General features: G+C 45.9%; 2 protein-coding genes across 2 annotated transcripts in view; both read right to left on the bottom strand.

Moving 5' to 3' along the window:
* Positions 1 to 1294: 1294 nt before the first annotated feature.
* Positions 1295 to 18926, bottom strand: DARS2 (aspartyl-tRNA synthetase 2, mitochondrial). The gene is made up of 17 exons (XM_009902004.2): positions 18536 to 18926; positions 16923 to 17022; positions 14905 to 14971; positions 13872 to 13973; positions 12542 to 12637; positions 11235 to 11358; positions 9958 to 10004; positions 9106 to 9212; positions 8278 to 8347; positions 7583 to 7762; positions 7008 to 7115; positions 5729 to 5791; positions 5396 to 5548; positions 4178 to 4396; positions 3631 to 3741; positions 3354 to 3429; positions 1295 to 1763 (listed from the first exon to the last, which is right to left on the bottom strand). The coding sequence occupies exons 1-17, from the start codon at positions 18639 to 18641 to the stop codon at positions 1576 to 1578; spliced, it is 1917 nt and encodes a 638-aa protein (XP_009900306.2). The 5' UTR covers positions 18642 to 18926; the 3' UTR covers positions 1295 to 1575.
* Positions 16945 to 18927, bottom strand: part of KLHL20 (kelch like family member 20) — a 35581-nt gene continuing 33598 nt past the window's right edge. The window contains exon 14 of the mRNA XM_054165027.1: positions 16945 to 17022. Coding sequence (XP_054021002.1) covers position 17022 — 1 coding nt within the window. The 3' untranslated portion in view covers positions 16945 to 17021. The remainder of the gene's footprint in view (positions 17023 to 18927) is intronic.

Below are 18927 nucleotides of genomic sequence, written 5' to 3'. Positions count from 1 at the left end.
CTCAATCTCTGGAGGTCCCTTCCAACCCCTAATACTCTGTGATTCTCTCTGAACACTGATCCCTACTCTATTACCAACAACTTCTACTAGGGAAAAAAAAATAAAGCAATTAAAAAAGTAATGCAATAAAGGTTATTTCAAGATAAGAATGAATAGCTCATACAAGGGAAAAATCAAGGAATTTAGTGTTTGGCTGGAGTGAATGTGAATACAAATCCAAGATTGTGCTGGTTTTCTGTTTTAAACTTGTATTTAACTGTGCTCCAAGTCTGGTGATAACAATCACAACATAAGAAAAGATTTAAGCTTTTACACACAACTCCATCATAAAACCCACAAAGCAGAAGCAAAGCAGCTCTGTTGTTACTTGCTCTACAGAAGGTACTTTTAGCCCATATAAAGCACTCCAAAAACTCACCAATCTCAAGGAGAAGAGGCACCTCCCTTACATCAACAGGATAGTCCAGCATTGAAAAACAAGTGTGCACCACCATGTAATGTTACCCTCCAATGTGGAGACTGAACTAGCTGATAATCTTGGAGTCTGCCCAGAGTCTGGCAGAATCTACAGGACAGGATCTCCTGCAGAAGGGTGGAGCTCAGTGCCAGCCCAGACAAGCCATCCTACACTGTGGCTGTTCTGGTATGGGAAAGGGATGAACATTCACCCTGTGTATCACCATGATGCATCACTCACCTTGGCAGCAGCAGGTTTGCAAAACCAGGCAGAATTCAGAGACTGGCAACCCTGCTATGCTGTTACAACATTCTTGTCATCTCCTGGAGGGCTCGGAGGCCACAAAGAAGAACTGGCAGCTTGCTCTTGTAGATACAGCCCCAAACCAAGGTCAGTGTAAACCACCTTGCCAGGCAAGCTTTATTTACAAACATACACACTTCACAATTAGTATGCTGAAAAGCATCAGGACCACAGGCCCCAAAGACAGATCACCTCCTTCATGAGTGTTATGAGGACAACCGTTGCATGTGTTACGGACGCTTCTCTTTCCTCTTCTGAAGGGAGAGCACAGCTGGATGTGAACTGTGGCAAGTTCTGGGTGTTGTGGAGACAAGCTGCTGGCTGCACTGAAGTTGCGCTGTGAGGTGTCCAGAGATCTTGGTGGCCCAGCACAGCACTGTTCAATTGTAACAGTCTTCAGCTAACACATTCAGTGATCATCAGGAATACAAACCATCCTGCCAGGGAAGGTGACACCACCTCCTCCAGATAGGAGGGAAAATACTTTACATGGGACATATAAAAGTGGGGAGTGGAAAAACACAAACCAAACCTGATTCCATCTTCTCTCTAGTATGACACCCCAGAGCAAACAGTCTCAATATCCTATGCCAAAATTATGTTCTTTTCTTTTGCTCTCCTACTTCTTTCCAGTACCAATCCAAAAGTGAATTCTTATCAAGGAGCCCATTCAGTCCTGAAACTGCCAGAGTGCAGTGGACTTGTTCTGCTCTCCACCCTCCCATAATAGCTGATGCTTTCCAAACTGAATTCTAGTGGTTAGAAGCTGTAAGCACCTCTGATTAAACAGATCAGCTTACATCACTGGCTTTAAGTCAGCTTTTCTTTGCCTCTTTTTCTGCAAGAGGCCAGGAAACTTGGATGTGATACGGCTCCAGTTCTTCCGCAGTGACGTAGTCTGGAGCATTGCCCATCAGGTCTCGTCCCCTGAAGGATTTAGGGAAAGCAATGACATCTCTGATACTTGGAGCATCAACAATGAGAGAGATCAGCCTGTCAAGTCCTAAAAGCAGAAAAAAAAAAAAACCAACAAACTGGTGAGCCACTTGAGCTATGGCCCTGTGTTACTTCCTCTGATTCAGAAAAAGCAGGAAGATGGAGTAGATAATATTACTGAGCTTGAAGAATGAAAGCGAAGCAAGTAAGGGGGAAAAAATTAATCACAACCAGCAGCAGGGAAACAGACTTGCCCAAAGAGCAGAAATGTCCAGCAAAATAAAGCTTTTCAATATCACAAAGTTCTGCAACACACTAAGGTCTGCAAGAGAAAGAGACAAAACCAGCAAAACAGCCTGACAAAACCAGGACGGGAACGCTGTCAGGGCTCTGCCTCGCTGCTCAAACCATAATTCTGAAGGATTAAAACAACAAGGAGGAGTTAAAAACCAGCAAGAGCCTTTGGGTGACTGGAGAGAAGGAAATCACTTTGGAAGACCACAGGATTTTTTGGAGGTGGGGTATGTTTTGTTTCTTTCTGTGGTTTGTTAGTTGGGGCAGGGTGGGGGGGTGATCACTTGGGGTTGGGGTTTTTTTCCCCCCCCCTCTTTTTTGAAACTAAAAACTTGCAGTGTTCTAGGGGGGGGGGAAAAAGCCCATGTTATCTGAATTAGTGAGCAACACAGATAAGGAAGAAAGGGAGCAAGACTGAAGCAGAGGGCAAGGTTGTGGCAGAGACCCAAGGCATGAAACACAAAGTACCATGCTGTCCCAAGCCTCTAAGCATGCAGCATAGGGATCCTGCTCTGGCTGCAAAGGAATGAGAATAAAGATGACCTTATCTTACTGAATACACTGCAGAACAGCAGACAAGGAGCATCCTTAGAGCCACCACTATATGATTTATTTCTTGCCTAAAGAACTAAATCACACTATGGTGCTGGGGAGAACATGAAAACATTCTGCACTTGGCGGCAAGACTCGAGTTTCCTTCTGCAAAGCATGGAAGCAAAGATGGAAGCAGTATGTAAGCCCACAGTGTTGGTGTGCCAAGCAGCAGCACCAGGGCAGCCATCTGTCTCAAGGAGATGGGTGAAGCTTACAAGTTTAGGAAAGATGCTGAGTTGCTGGAACATGTCCAGAGAAGGGCAACAAAGCTGGGGAGGGGTTTGGAGCACAAGCCCTATGAGGAGAGGCTGAGGGAGCTGGGGTTGCTTAGCCTGGAGAAGAGAAGGCTCAGGGGAGACCTTATTGCTCTCTACAATTACCTGAAGAGTGGTTGCAGCCAGGAGGGGGTTGATCTCTTCTCCCAGGCAACCAGCACCAGAATAAGAGGACACAGTCTCAAGCTGTGCCAGGGGAGGTTTAGGCTGGATGTGAGGAAGAAGTTCTTCACAGAAAGAGCGATTGCCCATTGGAATGGGCTGCCCAGGAAGGTGGTGGAGTCACCATCACTGGAGGTGTTTAGGAAGAGACTGGATGGGGTGCTTGGTGCCATGGTTTAGTTGATTAGATGGTGTTGGATGATAGGTTGGACTCAATGATCTCAAAGGTCTTTTCCAACCTGGTTAATTCTATTCTATTCTTGTTCCTGGGATCTTATATACCAAACAAAATCCATAAGCCACCTCCATCTGCAGAGCTACAGAGCACTTACCTAATGCAATTCCTCCATGAGGTGGAGCTCCAGACTCCAGTGCCTCGAGCAGATGGGAAAGCACCTCAGAATCCTCCTGCAAAATGACAGAAGTGTCACTGCACAAGCAATGCTCTTCCTACCAGCAAGATGAAGGTATGATGAAGTCATCCATCACTCAGGGCTAGTTTCTTTATCTGAGAAGCACGAGCGTTTCTTTCAGCATTTGAAATGGATATTTAAATTAATTAGTCCTTTAAACCTCCAAGAGAATGTTGGAGACATCTGTAGGTGTTACCTTCAGCACTTTCTCCAGCACAAAACGCTGCTGCTCTGCACTGTGAATTCTGATGGAGCCACCTCCAACTTCACTTCCATTCAGCACAAGGTCATAGTGCTGGCTACGGACCTGCAGAAAGAACATGCACCTCAGCAAGGCTCTGCCACAGCTGCATCTAACAACACCCTGCATGAGATAAAGACACTAGGAATGAGCCATGGCATCCTACAACACTGCTCTCTCAATGGTACCTTGCAGCTGATAGATGAGGGAACAGTGCAAATGCTATTACAAAGTTGATCAAAACCCTGAAGCAACATGGGATGGGCCAGAATGATTCCTCACCTTAAGCAACTGTTTCCTATAAGCCCCTTTTGCCCGTGGTACACAGGGATATTTGCCACTAAGTAATCTGGAAGCCCTCTCTTCCAAACAGACATGCATCATATGCAATGAGCTCCATGAAACAATGTCTCTCTTTACACTTAAGCCAGCTGCTCCTTGCCTAACTTTCCATGACGCACAGCTGCAAGAGAGCTAGCATAGCAGGCATGAAGTTAGTTACCTTTGTGGGATCAGAATAGAGGAGGCTGGCATCTGAAGGATGAGGGGCAGTGAAGGGGTGATGAGCAGATTCCAGTTCAGTGGAATTCTCTTCCTTTGGGAGGAAAAGGGGGAAATCCACCACCCACAGAAAGTGAAACGCTGCAGGATCACGGAGTTGCAGCCCAGCTGCCTCAAGGAGGTCAGCACTCTTCAGCCGCAGGCTTCCTAACGCAGAGCACTGCAACAGTGAAGGCAGAGCAGAAGGCAGGGAAGGTTTACTTGCAGGAAGTTGCTCAAACACTGACCCAGAGATACTGCCTTTGTTTCATAAAGGCAGTATCATAGACAGCAGCAGCAGTGCTTTTTTGCCTTAACCACTTTTGTCTTGATCATCTTGAAAGACAAACTACCTTCCAGCTGAGGCAGGGTATGACAAAGGCCAGGTAAGGAGCGGGTAAGTCCATTTTCTTCCAACTGTTCCATACTCACAGAAGTTTCCTAGCTTAACCTCAAGATTTACACAAATGTGGACTAACTGGGGGAGCACAAGTAAAATCTGCTCTTCGCAGACAGTGAAATGAAGGCACAGAAAGAGAATATGACAAAATTTTGGCTATCAAGCCAAGCAGGACACCTTGTCCTAGACCAACACTTCAATTCACAGATTCACAGAATGGTTTGGGTTGGAAGGGACCTTGAAGATCATCTAGTTCTAACCCTCTTGACATGTGCATGGACACCTCTCACTAGACCACACTGCTCAAGACCTCATCCAACCTGGACTCTGAATAGCAATGTCTACTGGGAAGAATACAGAGGAGGGTAGGGACAGAATCTCCCATCGCTGCTGCTAATAAGCATCTGTGCTTCACTCTCATCATCTGCTTACAGTACACAAAATTACCTAGTTGACCTTGTTTTCCAATCTCTGATGCTTTTAAAATTAAGTTAAGGTGGGAGAAAAGGAGGCACTGATTTGTTCCTGTTTTATATTCCACCTCCATTTCAGCTACAAGCTCTTCCCAGAATGTGACTAGGGGATATAAAAACAGCAGGTACATTTAAGGCATTACTTGCTGTTACTACAGCCTCAGTTCCAGAGAAACCCAGAATCAGCTGATGACCTATTTCAGTAATAAGAAGAATTAGACTAAGGTCAGATAACATCTAAGCCATCAACTCAACAGCAACATCCAACCCACACAGAGCCACCCCCCAAAAAAAAAAATATTCCTACCACTTGTTTGTGTTCACCAGCTGTCAGCAGAACCACATCATCCACCTGTATGTTCAGCCCTTGGATAAGCTCTGACTGCTGCTTCTCACCAAGAAACTTTGTAAGCAGAGATTTCAAGCTTCCATCAGGCCTGCAGATAATTTCCATGATTTCCTAAAGCAAGATAAGAGTCTGCTCAGTCCAGTGCTGCCCTCTCTTGTCTTAAAGTATCACATGCCCAGGCACTGACTCAGCTATCAAAAGCTGCTCTTCTGCCTTCTCCTGCCTGCAAGTGCCTTCATACACACTTTGCCCTTCACCCTTTCCAATGCCTCAGCAGCATTTCTGTCTCACCTGGCTAAACTGGGATTTTGCAGATTCCTTTAATGACTCCAAGTCTTTGTTTTTAAGATATCTCTGGGGAAAGAGCAAGAGAAGACATATCCAACATCAGTAAAATCTATAGAAAGCCTGACCAGGATTTAAATCTACTAATCAACCTATTTATGAGCTTCCAAGTTCTTTTGTTTCTAGTGCAAGTTCTCACGAGGGCTGTGGAACAGGACAGGGCTCACAGCCTTAGGCTGCAGTTAAGCATCTTCTCCAAAGGTTCCTTGCAGGAATAGGCTCCTCTAGGTTGCAAGTGTGGCTGCAGATTTTCCTCCCTGCTCACAGGTCAGATATAGCTGGTCAGCAGAGTCAGATCACGCCAACTGCCTCCAGCATGCAGGAGCAAGTTTAAATCACCAGACTGATGATGGGAAAGGCATAGCTCAGTTTGGAGGAACAGAAGGAAAACCAAGCGAGCTGACTCTCGCAGGAAAAAAAGATGCAGCAAATGTGAGGATCTATATCAAGATCTTGGTTAGGGTTTTTTTATTATCCCCAGCTTCTCTGATGTTCAGAGGGCATCAAGATTCCACTTTTGCTTTGCTCAAACACACCCCTTGGTGCCCTCTCCTGGTAACACATAACTTACACTTTGTGCCAAAATGAAAGGAATCTCACCACTCAGAAAGATGTATTCCCTACATAAAACTCCCTATTCAATGGACACTTTTTTGCTTGCTGTCCAAGCTACAAGGATGCCCACAGCCAGAACTAAATCTGCTGCCCTGCCAGAACACGTGACTGCGTCAAATAGTTTTCTCTATCTATTGTCAACCTTGGAATTAGTCTGGGACACTCATAACACACTAGGAGTTGTGCCCTCAAATGCAGTAAAAGCAAACATGAAAAGGGAACATAATCACCTGATCTTTCCCTCACTGGCCCAGAGCTCTGCCATACCTGGCCCTGTTGCCACAGGCTACAATTTATTACTGAGATGCACATCAAAAGCCCAAAAGCAAACACAAAAGCAAGCCTGAAGAGACTTCTCTCCCCTCAAGGGATCTTGCAGCTCTGCTCTCTTCCTGCCTGTCCTGACAATATATTCTTCCTGTTGCCTGAGAGCCTCCATTTTAACACCACTCAGCCCAGCCTGACAGCAGTCACAACCAATCCTGAGTTCCCTGAAGTACACTTCTCCCCCAGTAATAGCAAGGAACATTTCCATACTAACCAAGGAATTCAATTTGGTATTTTGTTTACTTCACAGAAACCATAAGGAGTGTGTAAAAGCATCACTTACTGCTCCCTGAGGGATACAAATGGCTTTGACAGTGCCATGTGGGTAGCTGAGTGCATTCTGCACAAACTGGATGTCTGATCTTCGTAGAAACTCACTGATATCCACTATCTGAGAAAGCAGAGAGCACAGGAATGAGCAGCAGTGGTAACAACATGAAGCAAAATTTCTGCATCTGTCTTAAGGCCTTTAGCACCATTCCCTGGGACATCATTACTTTGCTCAGAGAAAAGAAATGGTTCACAGAAGGGAATGAATGGGGCCAAGCTGGAATGATTTAAGAGTGTTTGTGGATGCCATATGGGCTTCTGTTCCTGAGACAAATCAAGATGTATTTCTTCTTAACATTACATTACCTTTATAACAAAACTTTCTTAAACCCTACATTTTCCACAGCCAACTAATCACACCCTCTCCTCACCAAGAGGTTAGTACCCACCTAAAGCATCAGTGATGGGACAGACATTCCGGGTACCCCAAAGAACCCCATCCAATCACGTACACATGATCCAAACAATGATGATTTAAACACTAACAGAAAGGAAAAGCTCTTAAGATTCCCATGGGCAAGGCCTCACCTTCATCCCAAAGCGAGTGTCTGGTTTATCAGTCCCATAGTTATCCAGTGCCTCTTTGTATGTCATGGAAGGAAAAGGAGTTGCAATGGGGCCTCTTTCCTCAGGCCAGGAATACTGCAGGAGGCCCTCTATCAGTCCCTGGATGCCAGCTTGATCTACAAATGACATCTCTATATCTATCTTGAAACAGAAAAGAAAGAGGGGGAGGGGGATTCCACATGAGCTACACTGCTGCTTGCAGAAGCTCCTGGCTACAAAGCCACGCAACCAAGAGACAATCCACTACATGAACTCATGCATTACACTGAGAATGTGCTTGTGATGTATCTACAGCCTGATTACTCAGGCAACCATCTCCTCAGAGAACACAGTGAGGTAATGATGACAGAGGGAGAAACCTTGAATGAACCAGGGTAACTCTGCCTGGGATCTCAAGGCTGAAGAATGGGGTGCCTGACCCAGTAGGACAGGAGGAGATTGCATCATCAAGCACCATCACTGCTGCAACACAACTCCCACATATACTGCACCTGGGATCGTGCAGTCAACCAAGGACAGTAACCATTCCATGCACGTCCCACACCAACCTCAGAGAGCTCTCTGTACAACAAGCAGGCAACAGCTAGGAGAAACTAGGTCTTCAGAAGGGAAACCAGACACCATCTGGAGGGTAAGAGGCAGCATGGGCTGGTTACCTGGGTGAATTCAGGCTGCCTGTCAGGCCGTGAACCTTCATCTCGGTAGCAGCGAGCAACCTGGAAGTACCTGCAACAGCACTTTTACTTAGAGAACAGTTTAAAGAGATCTCAATGAAATTGTGCCTATAGAACTGACCATGAGAGAGGTCTGCTCTCTTTGCAGCAGATGATCCTACCCCTGGGTGTCCCCATCCCCGCAAAAGCATGAAATTTTGAGTGGAAACAACTGCATCTCCAGGGGCATGTGGAGGCTACCAGGCGGGGTGTGCCTGAACAGGGGCACACACAACCCTTTTCCCATCTTCCACTCCAAACCTGGACTCTACTGAGGGCCAAGCAAAATTCACTCATGGTCAAGACCTGACCTACAGCTATCCTGGCTGCATTCCCTCCTAGCCAAGGACAACTGGCTAGGACAATTTTGTGAACAATTGTCTCCCTCTGCAATTGGAAGCTTTCCACTCCTACACCCAGAGAACATATGCTCTTTGTCCCAGTCCTGCCTGGCCTCATCTCAATTAATTCTGTAGGTTACTCTTGAGGAGGCATTTCCCACACACCAGATGTTCAGCCCTTCAGGCAGACTGCTTCAGGTCAGGTCTCCATTTAAAACAACAGTGAAGATCTCAACCTTCAAACAAGACAAATTTCCACTTACTGGGAAGTATTGCTGTCAGGGGGCAAAGGGCCTGGCCTAGCTGAAAAATATTTAAAGATCCCTCTTCAAACCACAAAACCCTTGGCAGCAAGTTTTGGGGAAAGTATCACAGACCAAGGCAAGCAAATCCTGGATAGACATGCAAAGAACAAAAGTCCAACTCTTACCTATCCAGGCCTCCAACCATGAGGAGCTGCTTGAACTGCTGAGGACTCTGTGGCAGAGAGTAGAACTTGCCTGCTTCTCTTGAGGGCACGAGGAATTCTTTTGCTCCCTAGCATCAAAAAAGAAGATAAAAAGCTTACATAGTTCAGCAAATAAGTGACCTCAATTCCTAACAGAGAGCACAGGCTAGAAGCTCAAGAGGAAAGGATCCATTTTGCCCATTATGAAATACCACTTTTGAGGAAATGGCTGTTTGTGCATTACATTTAAGGCATCTATTAACCAACTTGATCCAAAATATCCCAAAGGAGGATTATTCTCCACCTCCTGCTCTGCATAACAATGCACTGTCCAAAACAGGGGTTTAAATCCAAGAACTCTGTGTAAACTGCAAGAACAATTCTTGGGCTACAGCTCTCTTCTCTGTGATTGTTTTTTAAATGAAATTAATATAAAGCTTAGAAATAAAAATTACTTGAGTAGTGCCAAAGCAGTAACCTACTAGTTAAGAGAGAAATGCTGAGGAAACAGTCCTTAGAGGAAGTTTTTGAGGTTTGTAAGCTGCCTGTCCCAGGACAGGAGTTGCATTGAACACGTGCCCTACAAGACAACAGCTTCAGGCATTTGAAGGTTAAAGAATGAAGATTCAAGGTGTCACCTCTCCCCTTTCGTCCCCTCTGCTTTTAAAAGGATCCATATACCTTATCAGAAATTTGCCTATGAGCAAATTCTATTGTATTCTATTCTAAATTAGTCAGGAAACTACAAGGAAGGCAGGGTGACAAGAGTAATCCAACCACGAACTGCCTATGCAGCTGCGGGAGGCTGAAATGTGCTGCTGGCAAAATACATACCCCGGGGGTTCTCTTAAAGAGCGTTGGAGTTTCTACATCCACGAACCCTGAGGAACAAACACATGCTTCAGACACAGAATATGCTGAGAGCAGGGAGAATAGTAGGACACAGAGCAGGCTAGAGTGTGGTTAGTCAGCAAAAGAGGTAATCTAGCACATCGTGCAGCCTTGCCAAAATCTCCAGATTTTTCTGCTCCCAAGAATAATTTGTGCAGTGACAGATTTAGAGCCTTTATGCTTTGAGCTGCCCTGATGTCCTGCCAGAACTGCTGATGACAGAGGACTCCACATAGGCTGAAACACTGTTCATGCTCTATCCATTTTGAGCTGGGCTCTGCTTTTCCAAAACTGCTTCCAGATTGTGAGATAAACAAAAGCCCTAAAAGAAATCCATCCCCTTTGATGTGTCTCAAGCTGGGTCATCAAAAGAGGGAAGGTACCTTGTGGTGGTTTGAGCCTTAACTGGGAGTTAAGAGCTCAGATGGGGGCAAGGCTGAGAATCTCTCCCCTGCTCCCCCCTCCTCCCTCCAAACAGAGAGGGAGAAAATAAAAGGAAAGGGAAGGAGCAAAGCCACCAAGCAATAATTTGGGAGTTGGCCTGGAAGAAGAGAGGTAAAGAGTTTTCTTTAAACACTATGTATATAACAACAACAGGTAAGGTTCACAAGGGCAAGGAACAAGGATGGATGGGAGGAGGGGAAAAAAAAACAAGAATACAAGACCAGACTCTCTCTCTGAAGAGGCACAGAGGCAGCAGGGAGAAGGATCAGGCCCAACCACGTGGCAGAAGAGCAGGAAGGCAGCTGCAGTAGCTCTTGTCCAGGAGAGGCAGGAGCCAAAAAGGAGAGCTAATGACTCCAATGCCCTCCCTTTTACACCCTAGCTGGGCAGGGAGTGGGGAGTGGAACAGACTCAGTTTCCCAGGGGGAAAACGCCCTGGAGGGAGGGCAAAGCACTCACAAGCCCTCCACCACGTTTTCAGAATGGATGTTAACCCACCCCATACCTGCAGAAGGCCTTATCTCACTGGATATCACAGCCCATTATAGAGCCCATTTGGAACAAGGGGTTGGTTGTATGCCATGAGATTTCAACACAGAGGTTCTTCAACACCATTCTAAGATCCCACTGCAACCAGACACATCCTTACTAAATGGGACCAGTTTAGAGGGGCAAGTTGATTGCTCATCTCTCCCAGCAACAGAAAATAGAAAGGGGATGGGGGGGGGATAAAATGTTGTACTCTGTATACACTGCTTTTCAAGCACTTTCCTTACCATGGAGGTTACAGAGATACTCCCTCATCCTCATCACTATCTGTGACCTCAGCCGCAGGTTATACTGCAGCTGGAAGCTGCGCAAGTCCAAGTAGCGATACTGCATCCGTAAGGCCTCTGATTTCTGGGGAGAAGAGGGAATTCAGATTAAAGAGACAAAAATTCCAATTGCACATCGACTGAAGCTGCTCCTAAAGCCACAGGAACAAAGGGGTAAGCTAAGAAAAGGATGCTGCTCTATTGCCATAACCCACCCCATTACTTACAACCTACACAGATAAACGTCGGCCACGTTGAGAGTTTCCATGCATCATCACTTAAACTCATTAAAAAAAACACAGGCATTCACTGTGGCAAAAGCTGCCTCAACACTGGATACTAGGAGAAATTTCTTTACTGGAAGAGTGGTCAGGCATTGGAATAGGCTGCCCAGGGAGGTGGTGGAATCACCATTCAAAAAAACACAGGGACATGGCACTTCGGGACATGGTTGAATGGCCACGGTGTGTTGGGTTGATGGTTGGACTCTATCTTAGAGGTCTCTTTCCAACCTAAACAATTCCATGATAACAAAGCTCAGGATTTCAGCCCTTCCTTTGCCCAGTGCACCACAACATCTCGTAGCAATCCTCCCTGTGATTTTTAGGCAGAGAAGCAGTATCAAACACAGATCTAAAGAAACAATCAAATGGTGACACATCCTTACTACAGACAGGAAAACTAAAGTAGCGCAGATGATGGGAACTGTCTAGAACTCATAATACAGAAGGCACAGGACTCAGCTCTCCCACTGCCAACATCCATGTATCAGTCACACCTTGTGGCACAAAGAATATCTTTTATTAACAGTGATGCCACTCCTACACCATGGAGCTTGCACCAAAACTAACCTTTTAGAAGACTGTGTATTTAGAGAAGACAATCCTCAGGCTGACTAACTACACATCCAGGTAAGGCTAAGCACCCTTGCCTTAAAACACAGCAGTGCATTGGCAGGTTCTGTTTCACATTCCCAAAAAAGCTCACACAGCCTGACTTTTCTGCACTCTTCCCTTCACCACCTGTTCTTACAATGATATTTGAAAACCCTGTGCACTGGAATCATTTAAGTCCTGTTTCACACTTCAGCTCCTAACTAAAAACATATCCTCACAGCAGCACCCCTATTTTAAATACCATCTTTCCCCCAAAGCAGAGCTGGGAGAAGCAGATGAAGCTCTCAGATCTTTAGTCCATCACCCTGAGCAAATCCCCCAATTTACAGAAAACTCACAAGTTCAGTTTAAAAAAAAAGGAAAAGCAGGCACCTTGATAAAATCCTTGATTTCAAAAGGTAGCTTCTTGCAGGAGTTTAAGATCTCTGCAGTCTCTGCCTTCACCTCAATAGCCCCTGTTGGCATTTTCTGGAGGTAAAAAAGTAAGCAGAAAAAAAAATCAGACTCAAAACTTAGGGAAAGAATAGGACAAAGGTATGGTTGGGAAAACAACAACAACCACCAACCCATGTGATTATCCTCCTTGCCTCCTAACAGTATAACTCAGTGAACTTCTCTCAAGGACATGTTTCCCCTAGGTCTCCCTTCTGTGCAGAAAAACATGAGCCATGTCACCCAAGGTGGCATGTTCTTTCCCAGTCACATCCTGATCTCTACAAGAAGTAATTACTTTTCATTTGCCTTCTCCTTGAAGGACATGCTGAGCAGAGAGGAACAGTCAGGCACAGGCCCTTCTAGGCCACGTGCACTTTACTAGGTTCCATTAGCTTCAATGAAGCCAGGCAGGATACTTTTTTAGCGTGCCTTAGTGGCAGCACCACCATCAGCCCTTAACACGAGTCAGACAAGGCAACTGGTGAGGAGCTTCTCAGAATTTCTCGTGCAGAACACCAGTTCTCAGAACTAGTTTTCTTAGATCCTGAGGGAGAAGAGACAGCTTTCCCCACTTAGCACTGTGGCACATCAAAATTCATTTGATCCTACAGGACTCTCTCTGTTTACCAGGGGAAAGTATCCACAACTTGCCATCAAAATGGTACATGGTTAAAAGAAACAAAAGCATGGCTCAAAGCCTGCATTGTTTATGGACATCTATAACTGGGCAGGGCAAGAAAAAGTTGCAGTCATAAATCTAGGTTGTCTTTTTAGATCTGCCAGTGACAGGATACATATAATCCTGACAGATTAATCTATGGCTGATTACACTGGGAGCTGAGGAACACTTCACATTAACATATTATTCAGTCTCTGTTTCCTATACAATGAGAACAGCAAGATTTATTCTGAGAAATGGGTCATCACATGCTGTGGATCTGGTGATGACAACACTTATTTTCATGAAGAAGCAATCCTCTCAGCCCCACTTTGAGAGGCTGAAAGGGCAGCTAGCTATCCTTTTAGGGGGCTGGAATACTATTTAACTCATGGGTATTTTGAGGTTCAAACGGGCTTTGAGGCTCTCTTAAATTATACATCATAGCAGCTATTGCACCTCACATTATCTGAGGATACACTCCCATACATCCAGAACCCATGGCTAAGATATGACATAAACACCACCATAATCCAGCTATCCAGTGCTCTTTTCCACTGGAGAAGGATCACTAGGAATAAAATCCCCGAGAGACCTCAACATCCTCACCGGATTCTCCTGCCCTGGAGGTCGAGGCAACACAGTTCCAGACACTCGAACAACAGACTCCACTGGGGCATTAGACAAGAGCTCCTTCAGGTGGGAATGTGCCTGCAAGAAGATGACAACATCCCTCAGAAGTTCAAAGAACAGGAAGAACATGCCACACTCAAGGGCCTCATTTCTTAATGGCCTGTTTGAATTCCAGATCATTCCTAAAAAGCCAGAGGAAACAGCATTCATGTTTCTGTGGCAGCGCTAGATCAGAGCTCCTCATAACACTGGTTTCCACTTTTAAGTCAGAGTATTCACAGAGTCACACAATATATCTGGTTGGAAGAGACTTCTAAGATCATCCAGTCCAACCTTTGACCCAGCACTTAAGGGTCAACACTAAACCATGTCCCTAAAGCACCAGGTCCACTGCTTGAACACCCCCAGAGATGGTGACTCCACCACTCTCCTGAGCAAAACATTCCAATGGTTGATAACACTTCCAGTGAAGAAATATTTCCTAACATCCAGCCTCAGCCTCCCTCAGTGCAGCTTGAAACCATTTTCTCTAGTCCTGCCACTTGTCATCAAGGAGAAGAGGCTGGCCCACTCCTGGCTCTAACCTCTTTTCAAGTAGCTGTAGAGAGCAATGAGGTCTCCCCTCAGCCTCCTCTTCTCCAGACTGAACACCCCCAGCTCCCTCAAATGTTCCTCACAGGCCATGTGCACCAGGCCCTTCACAAACCATGTTGCCCTTCTCTGGACATGCTCCAGCACCTCAATGTCCTTCCTATAGTGAGGAGAACAGAACTGAACACAGTACTCAAGGTGTGGCCTCATCAGCACTCAGTACAGGGGGATGATCACCTCCCTGTTCCTGCTGGCCAAGCCAGGATGCCAATGGCTTTCTTGACCACCTGGACACAGTGCTAACTCATGTCTGACAAAGTACTTAATCCTCCTCCCCATGTCTGCTGGACCCAAACTACCAAAGGGGGGAAAACAAAAACAGGCAAACAACAGACACTCATAACTTCATAGCACTTACCTCATCCTGTGGAATGATGATCTGGGTCAGTCCCTGGAAATCCCTCAAAACCAGAAACAGGCCTTGTCTGATCCAGGAAAAACACAAAAGGAAAAAGTGTCTTCAAGAACAGTCTTCTGCTTTCTAAGCCAAAGCACATGGCAGCCAGCTACTTTCTGTACCTTGTGACGTATGTCAAAGCCCTTCCAAGCAACCTATGTGCTGATATTTTCCCCAGGTCTGAATCTACTCTGAACTATTTGTTTTGGATTGGTCCGGCCACAACGTGCAAATAACCAGGAGAGGCAGGATTTTAAGATGAATATTAATCCAGATACAGCAGGAATGCTGAACATGTGTAATTTCCTGCTGGGAAACAGCAGTCAGGTAAACACATGTAGATGAGCAGTAAAACTAAGGTTCACATAGATACAAAAAAAACCCCCAGTAAATCCAATCACAAGCCAAGAAGGAGAGCATTTGTCCCATGAAGTTTCACACGAACAATCAACATTCCTGCACCTAGCCTCATGAATCTTGATCTCTCCAGCTGTAGTAGAGATAGCTACCACTGTACCCAAGTCATGACTAATCATAGAATCAATAAGGTTGGAAAGGACCTCAAAGATCATCAAGTCCAACCTGTCACCACAGACCTCATGCCTACCAGACCATGGCACCAAGTGCCACATCCAATCCCCTCTTGAACACCTCCAGGGATGGGGACTCCACCACCTCCCTGGGCAGCACATTCCAATGGCTAACAACTCTCTCTGGGAAGAAATTTCTCCTCACCTCAAGCCTAAACCTCCCCTGACACAGCTTGAGACTGTGTCCTCTTGTTCTGGTGCTGGTTGCCTGGGAGAAGAGACCAACCCCCTCCTGGCTACAACCACCCTTCAGGTAGTTGTAGACAGCAAGAAGGTCTCCCCTGAGCCTCCTCTTCTCCAGGCTAAACAACCCCAGCTCCCTCAGTCTCTCCTCACAGGGCTTGTGCTCAAGGCCTCTCCCCAGCCTCATTGCCCTTCTCTGGACACGTCCAAGAAGCTGTCAAATGGAACACACTCTGGCTGTCTTTAAAAGCAGCAGCTCTGCAATAATCCCAACTGTTCCCTGGAACTCCACCCTTGACTGTTTATCACAGTATCACCAAGGTTGGAAGAGACCTCGAGGATCATCAAGTCCAACCTGTCACCACAGACCTCAAGACTAGACCATGGCACCAAGTGCCATGTCCAATCCCCTCTTGAACACCTCCAGGGAGGTTTAGATTTGAGATCCTCAGGACCCCCTAAAAGAAAAAAATAAAATAATTAAAAAAAAAAAAATCTATGCAGAGCATCACTGCAGAATAATGCTGGATAAAAAAAACAGCCTCTCTAGGCTGTAAATAAAAAAAAGAAGGCCCTTTTTGATGCCAATTAATTTCAAAGCCACAGCACCAATCTCTAGTTTACAAGCACACAGCCAGGAGCAGAACATTCTGGAGCACTGTCCACGCTGCCTGCAGCCACACATTTCACCCTACACTAACAAAATGGTCAACTCTTTTAGAAATGATTGTATTATGCCACCTACAGCCAACTGTTGGAGTTCACATTTCATCCTCTGCTTACTACCTTCCCTCACTGTTTCTTGTTTAAATAAAGCTTGCATAGCTCAGCATTGCATCACTGAAAAGACAAACAACATCATCTGCTTAAAAAGTAAGGACCATACATAAAAGAAATTACTTCCTCACAGCTGCTGGAATTGCTGTAAATATGCTATCACTTGTTTTCTCCCCTACACAACAAGGGAAATAATACTTAACTGCTTTACAATGCTGCAATGAAGATCAATTAGCACTTGTATGAAACTCTTGAAATCCTAAATACTCATCTGGCACAGATCTGAACCATTTTGCTCATTCAGAAGGGACTACTGAAGGACATGAAAAGATAACCTGATCTGTAAAAAAAAAAGCTTGAATGCAGGCCTAGGACATACATGGGATCTGGCAAATAAGTATCTTCATTTTCACTTTGTTTTGCATTTACCTCTGATACTGAATCCACCCATACAGTGTGACCTCTTGTCCCACGTGAGCAGAGCGCAGCTCTCCACACGTGTTGGTCCGAGTGACAAAGCTGTTGAAGTCTTGAATAAAAAAATTAGAGAATCATTAAGGTTGGAAAAGACCTCAAAGATCATTAGGTCCAACCTGTCACCCAACACCTCATGGCTACTAGACCATGGCTTCGAGTGCCATGTCCAATCCCCTCTTGAACACCTCCAGGGATGAGGACTCCACCACCTCCCTGGGCAGCACATTCCAATGGCTAACAACTCTCTCTGGGAAGAACTTTCTCCTCACCTCGAGCCTAAACTTCTCCTGGTGCAGCTTGAGACTGTGTCCTCTTGTTCTGGTGCTGACTGCCTGGGAGAAGAGACCAACCCCCTCTTGGCTGCAACCTCTCTTCAGGTAGTTGTAGAGTGCAATAAGGTCTCCCCTGAGCCTCCTCTTCTCCAGGCTAAACAACCCCAGCTCCCTCAGCCTTAGGGAACATAAGCATAGGGCTTATGCTCGAGGCCTCTCCCCTCTCCTTGTTGCCCTTCTCTGGGCACGTTCAAGAGTCTCAATGTCCTTCTTAAGCAGAGGGGCATGGAACTTTCTGTTTGGCAGCTCTCCAGCCACTCAGACCCCAGCCTGTAGCACATTACTTTGTAGCACTTGCGGAGAAGCAAGACAGAGTTACCAACACAGAAACAAATTACTCCATGTTATCCCAAATACAACTGCTTTAATACACTGGAACCTAAATATGGCATTAAATTATTCTAAACACGGTTTTAAGAGGAATTATTTCTATGCCTTAGTCAAACTTTCAGACAGAAAGCTGAACACAATCTTGTTGCAAGCTGCTGCCCTGTAAATTTAATGGGAAAGAAAAGGGAAAGCTCCAGAACTGAGGCACACTGACAACTCCACACTTGAATCTAGAAAGCACAGCAGAAAGGGAGCTTGACAAGCCAGGACTAAAATACACTGACAGCCACCTTTGTGGGCATAATTGAGCAGTTTCCTGCTGGCAACTACTAGTAAAAGGCTTAAAACCAATTACAGAAGACTTTCCACAGACCTGAGTGTGCCTGACACCATGACTTAGTTTAAAAAGCCAACCAGACCATTTACAGAATTTGCTAGAGATTTGAGTCTGCAAGGAGAAATTTGCAGGATGCTATTACCTAGGCATATATGCAATTAGATGAACTAACCTTCATTTCTACCTTCATCACAGCCTTTATAATTGAATGAGTAAAGTAGAGGACACTAAGGTTTGTTTTCCATTATGTTAAGCATTCAGCAACCTGATGTTTACAGATTGCACGTTACAGAAGGCCAAAAGCAAGCAAAGTAAAAGGGGTGGGGGGGGTGGGGGGGGTGGAATAAAACCAGACAACTCGGTTTCAATATACTTTGAATCACAAGAGGCTGAAAGTCAAATGAAACCATGACTTAGGGAAGACATTTAAAAGTGACCCAGGGAAAACAACTTCTCATGAGTGAGCCCTTAATCACCTCCACGGACTACCCTGGCCTGGGTGCCTGGAGGAATAAGCAACCAACATTCACGGGGCGGCAGGGATAAGACAAACGCTTCTCTCTCACCTGGAGTCGCTGGTGCTAAGGCAGAGGCCGCCCGGTGCAGAGCCCGCCAGCAGCCCGGCCAGGCCAGTGAGCGTAGCGCTCTGGGCAGCAGGCGGGGAAGCGACATCCTACAGCCTACACCTGAACCAGAAACAAGAGAGGATCGTCACAAGCCCGCGAACATCCTAAGAAGACACAGGAGGGCAGGCGCCAGCGCCTCAGCCTCTCCCTTTAGGCGCAGCCCTGACCCAGAAGCCTTATAGCCAAGGCGGGAAGGCCCCAGCTGCAGCAGACAGGTCACCTCACACTACGACCCGCATCCCTGGGTTTATGAGGGAAAGGTCTCCTCACCCCGGGCCGCAGCCGGGTGACCAAGCCTAGACGACTCCGCAGGCAGCGTCCGGCTGTGACTT

This window comes from Dryobates pubescens, chromosome 11, assembly GCF_014839835.1.
Source record: "Dryobates pubescens isolate bDryPub1 chromosome 11, bDryPub1.pri, whole genome shotgun sequence".
Classification (NCBI taxonomy): Eukaryota; Metazoa; Chordata; class Aves; order Piciformes; family Picidae; genus Dryobates; species Dryobates pubescens.
Note: the sequence above shows the minus strand (reverse complement) of the source record. Positions and strands in the feature narration are given on the sequence as shown.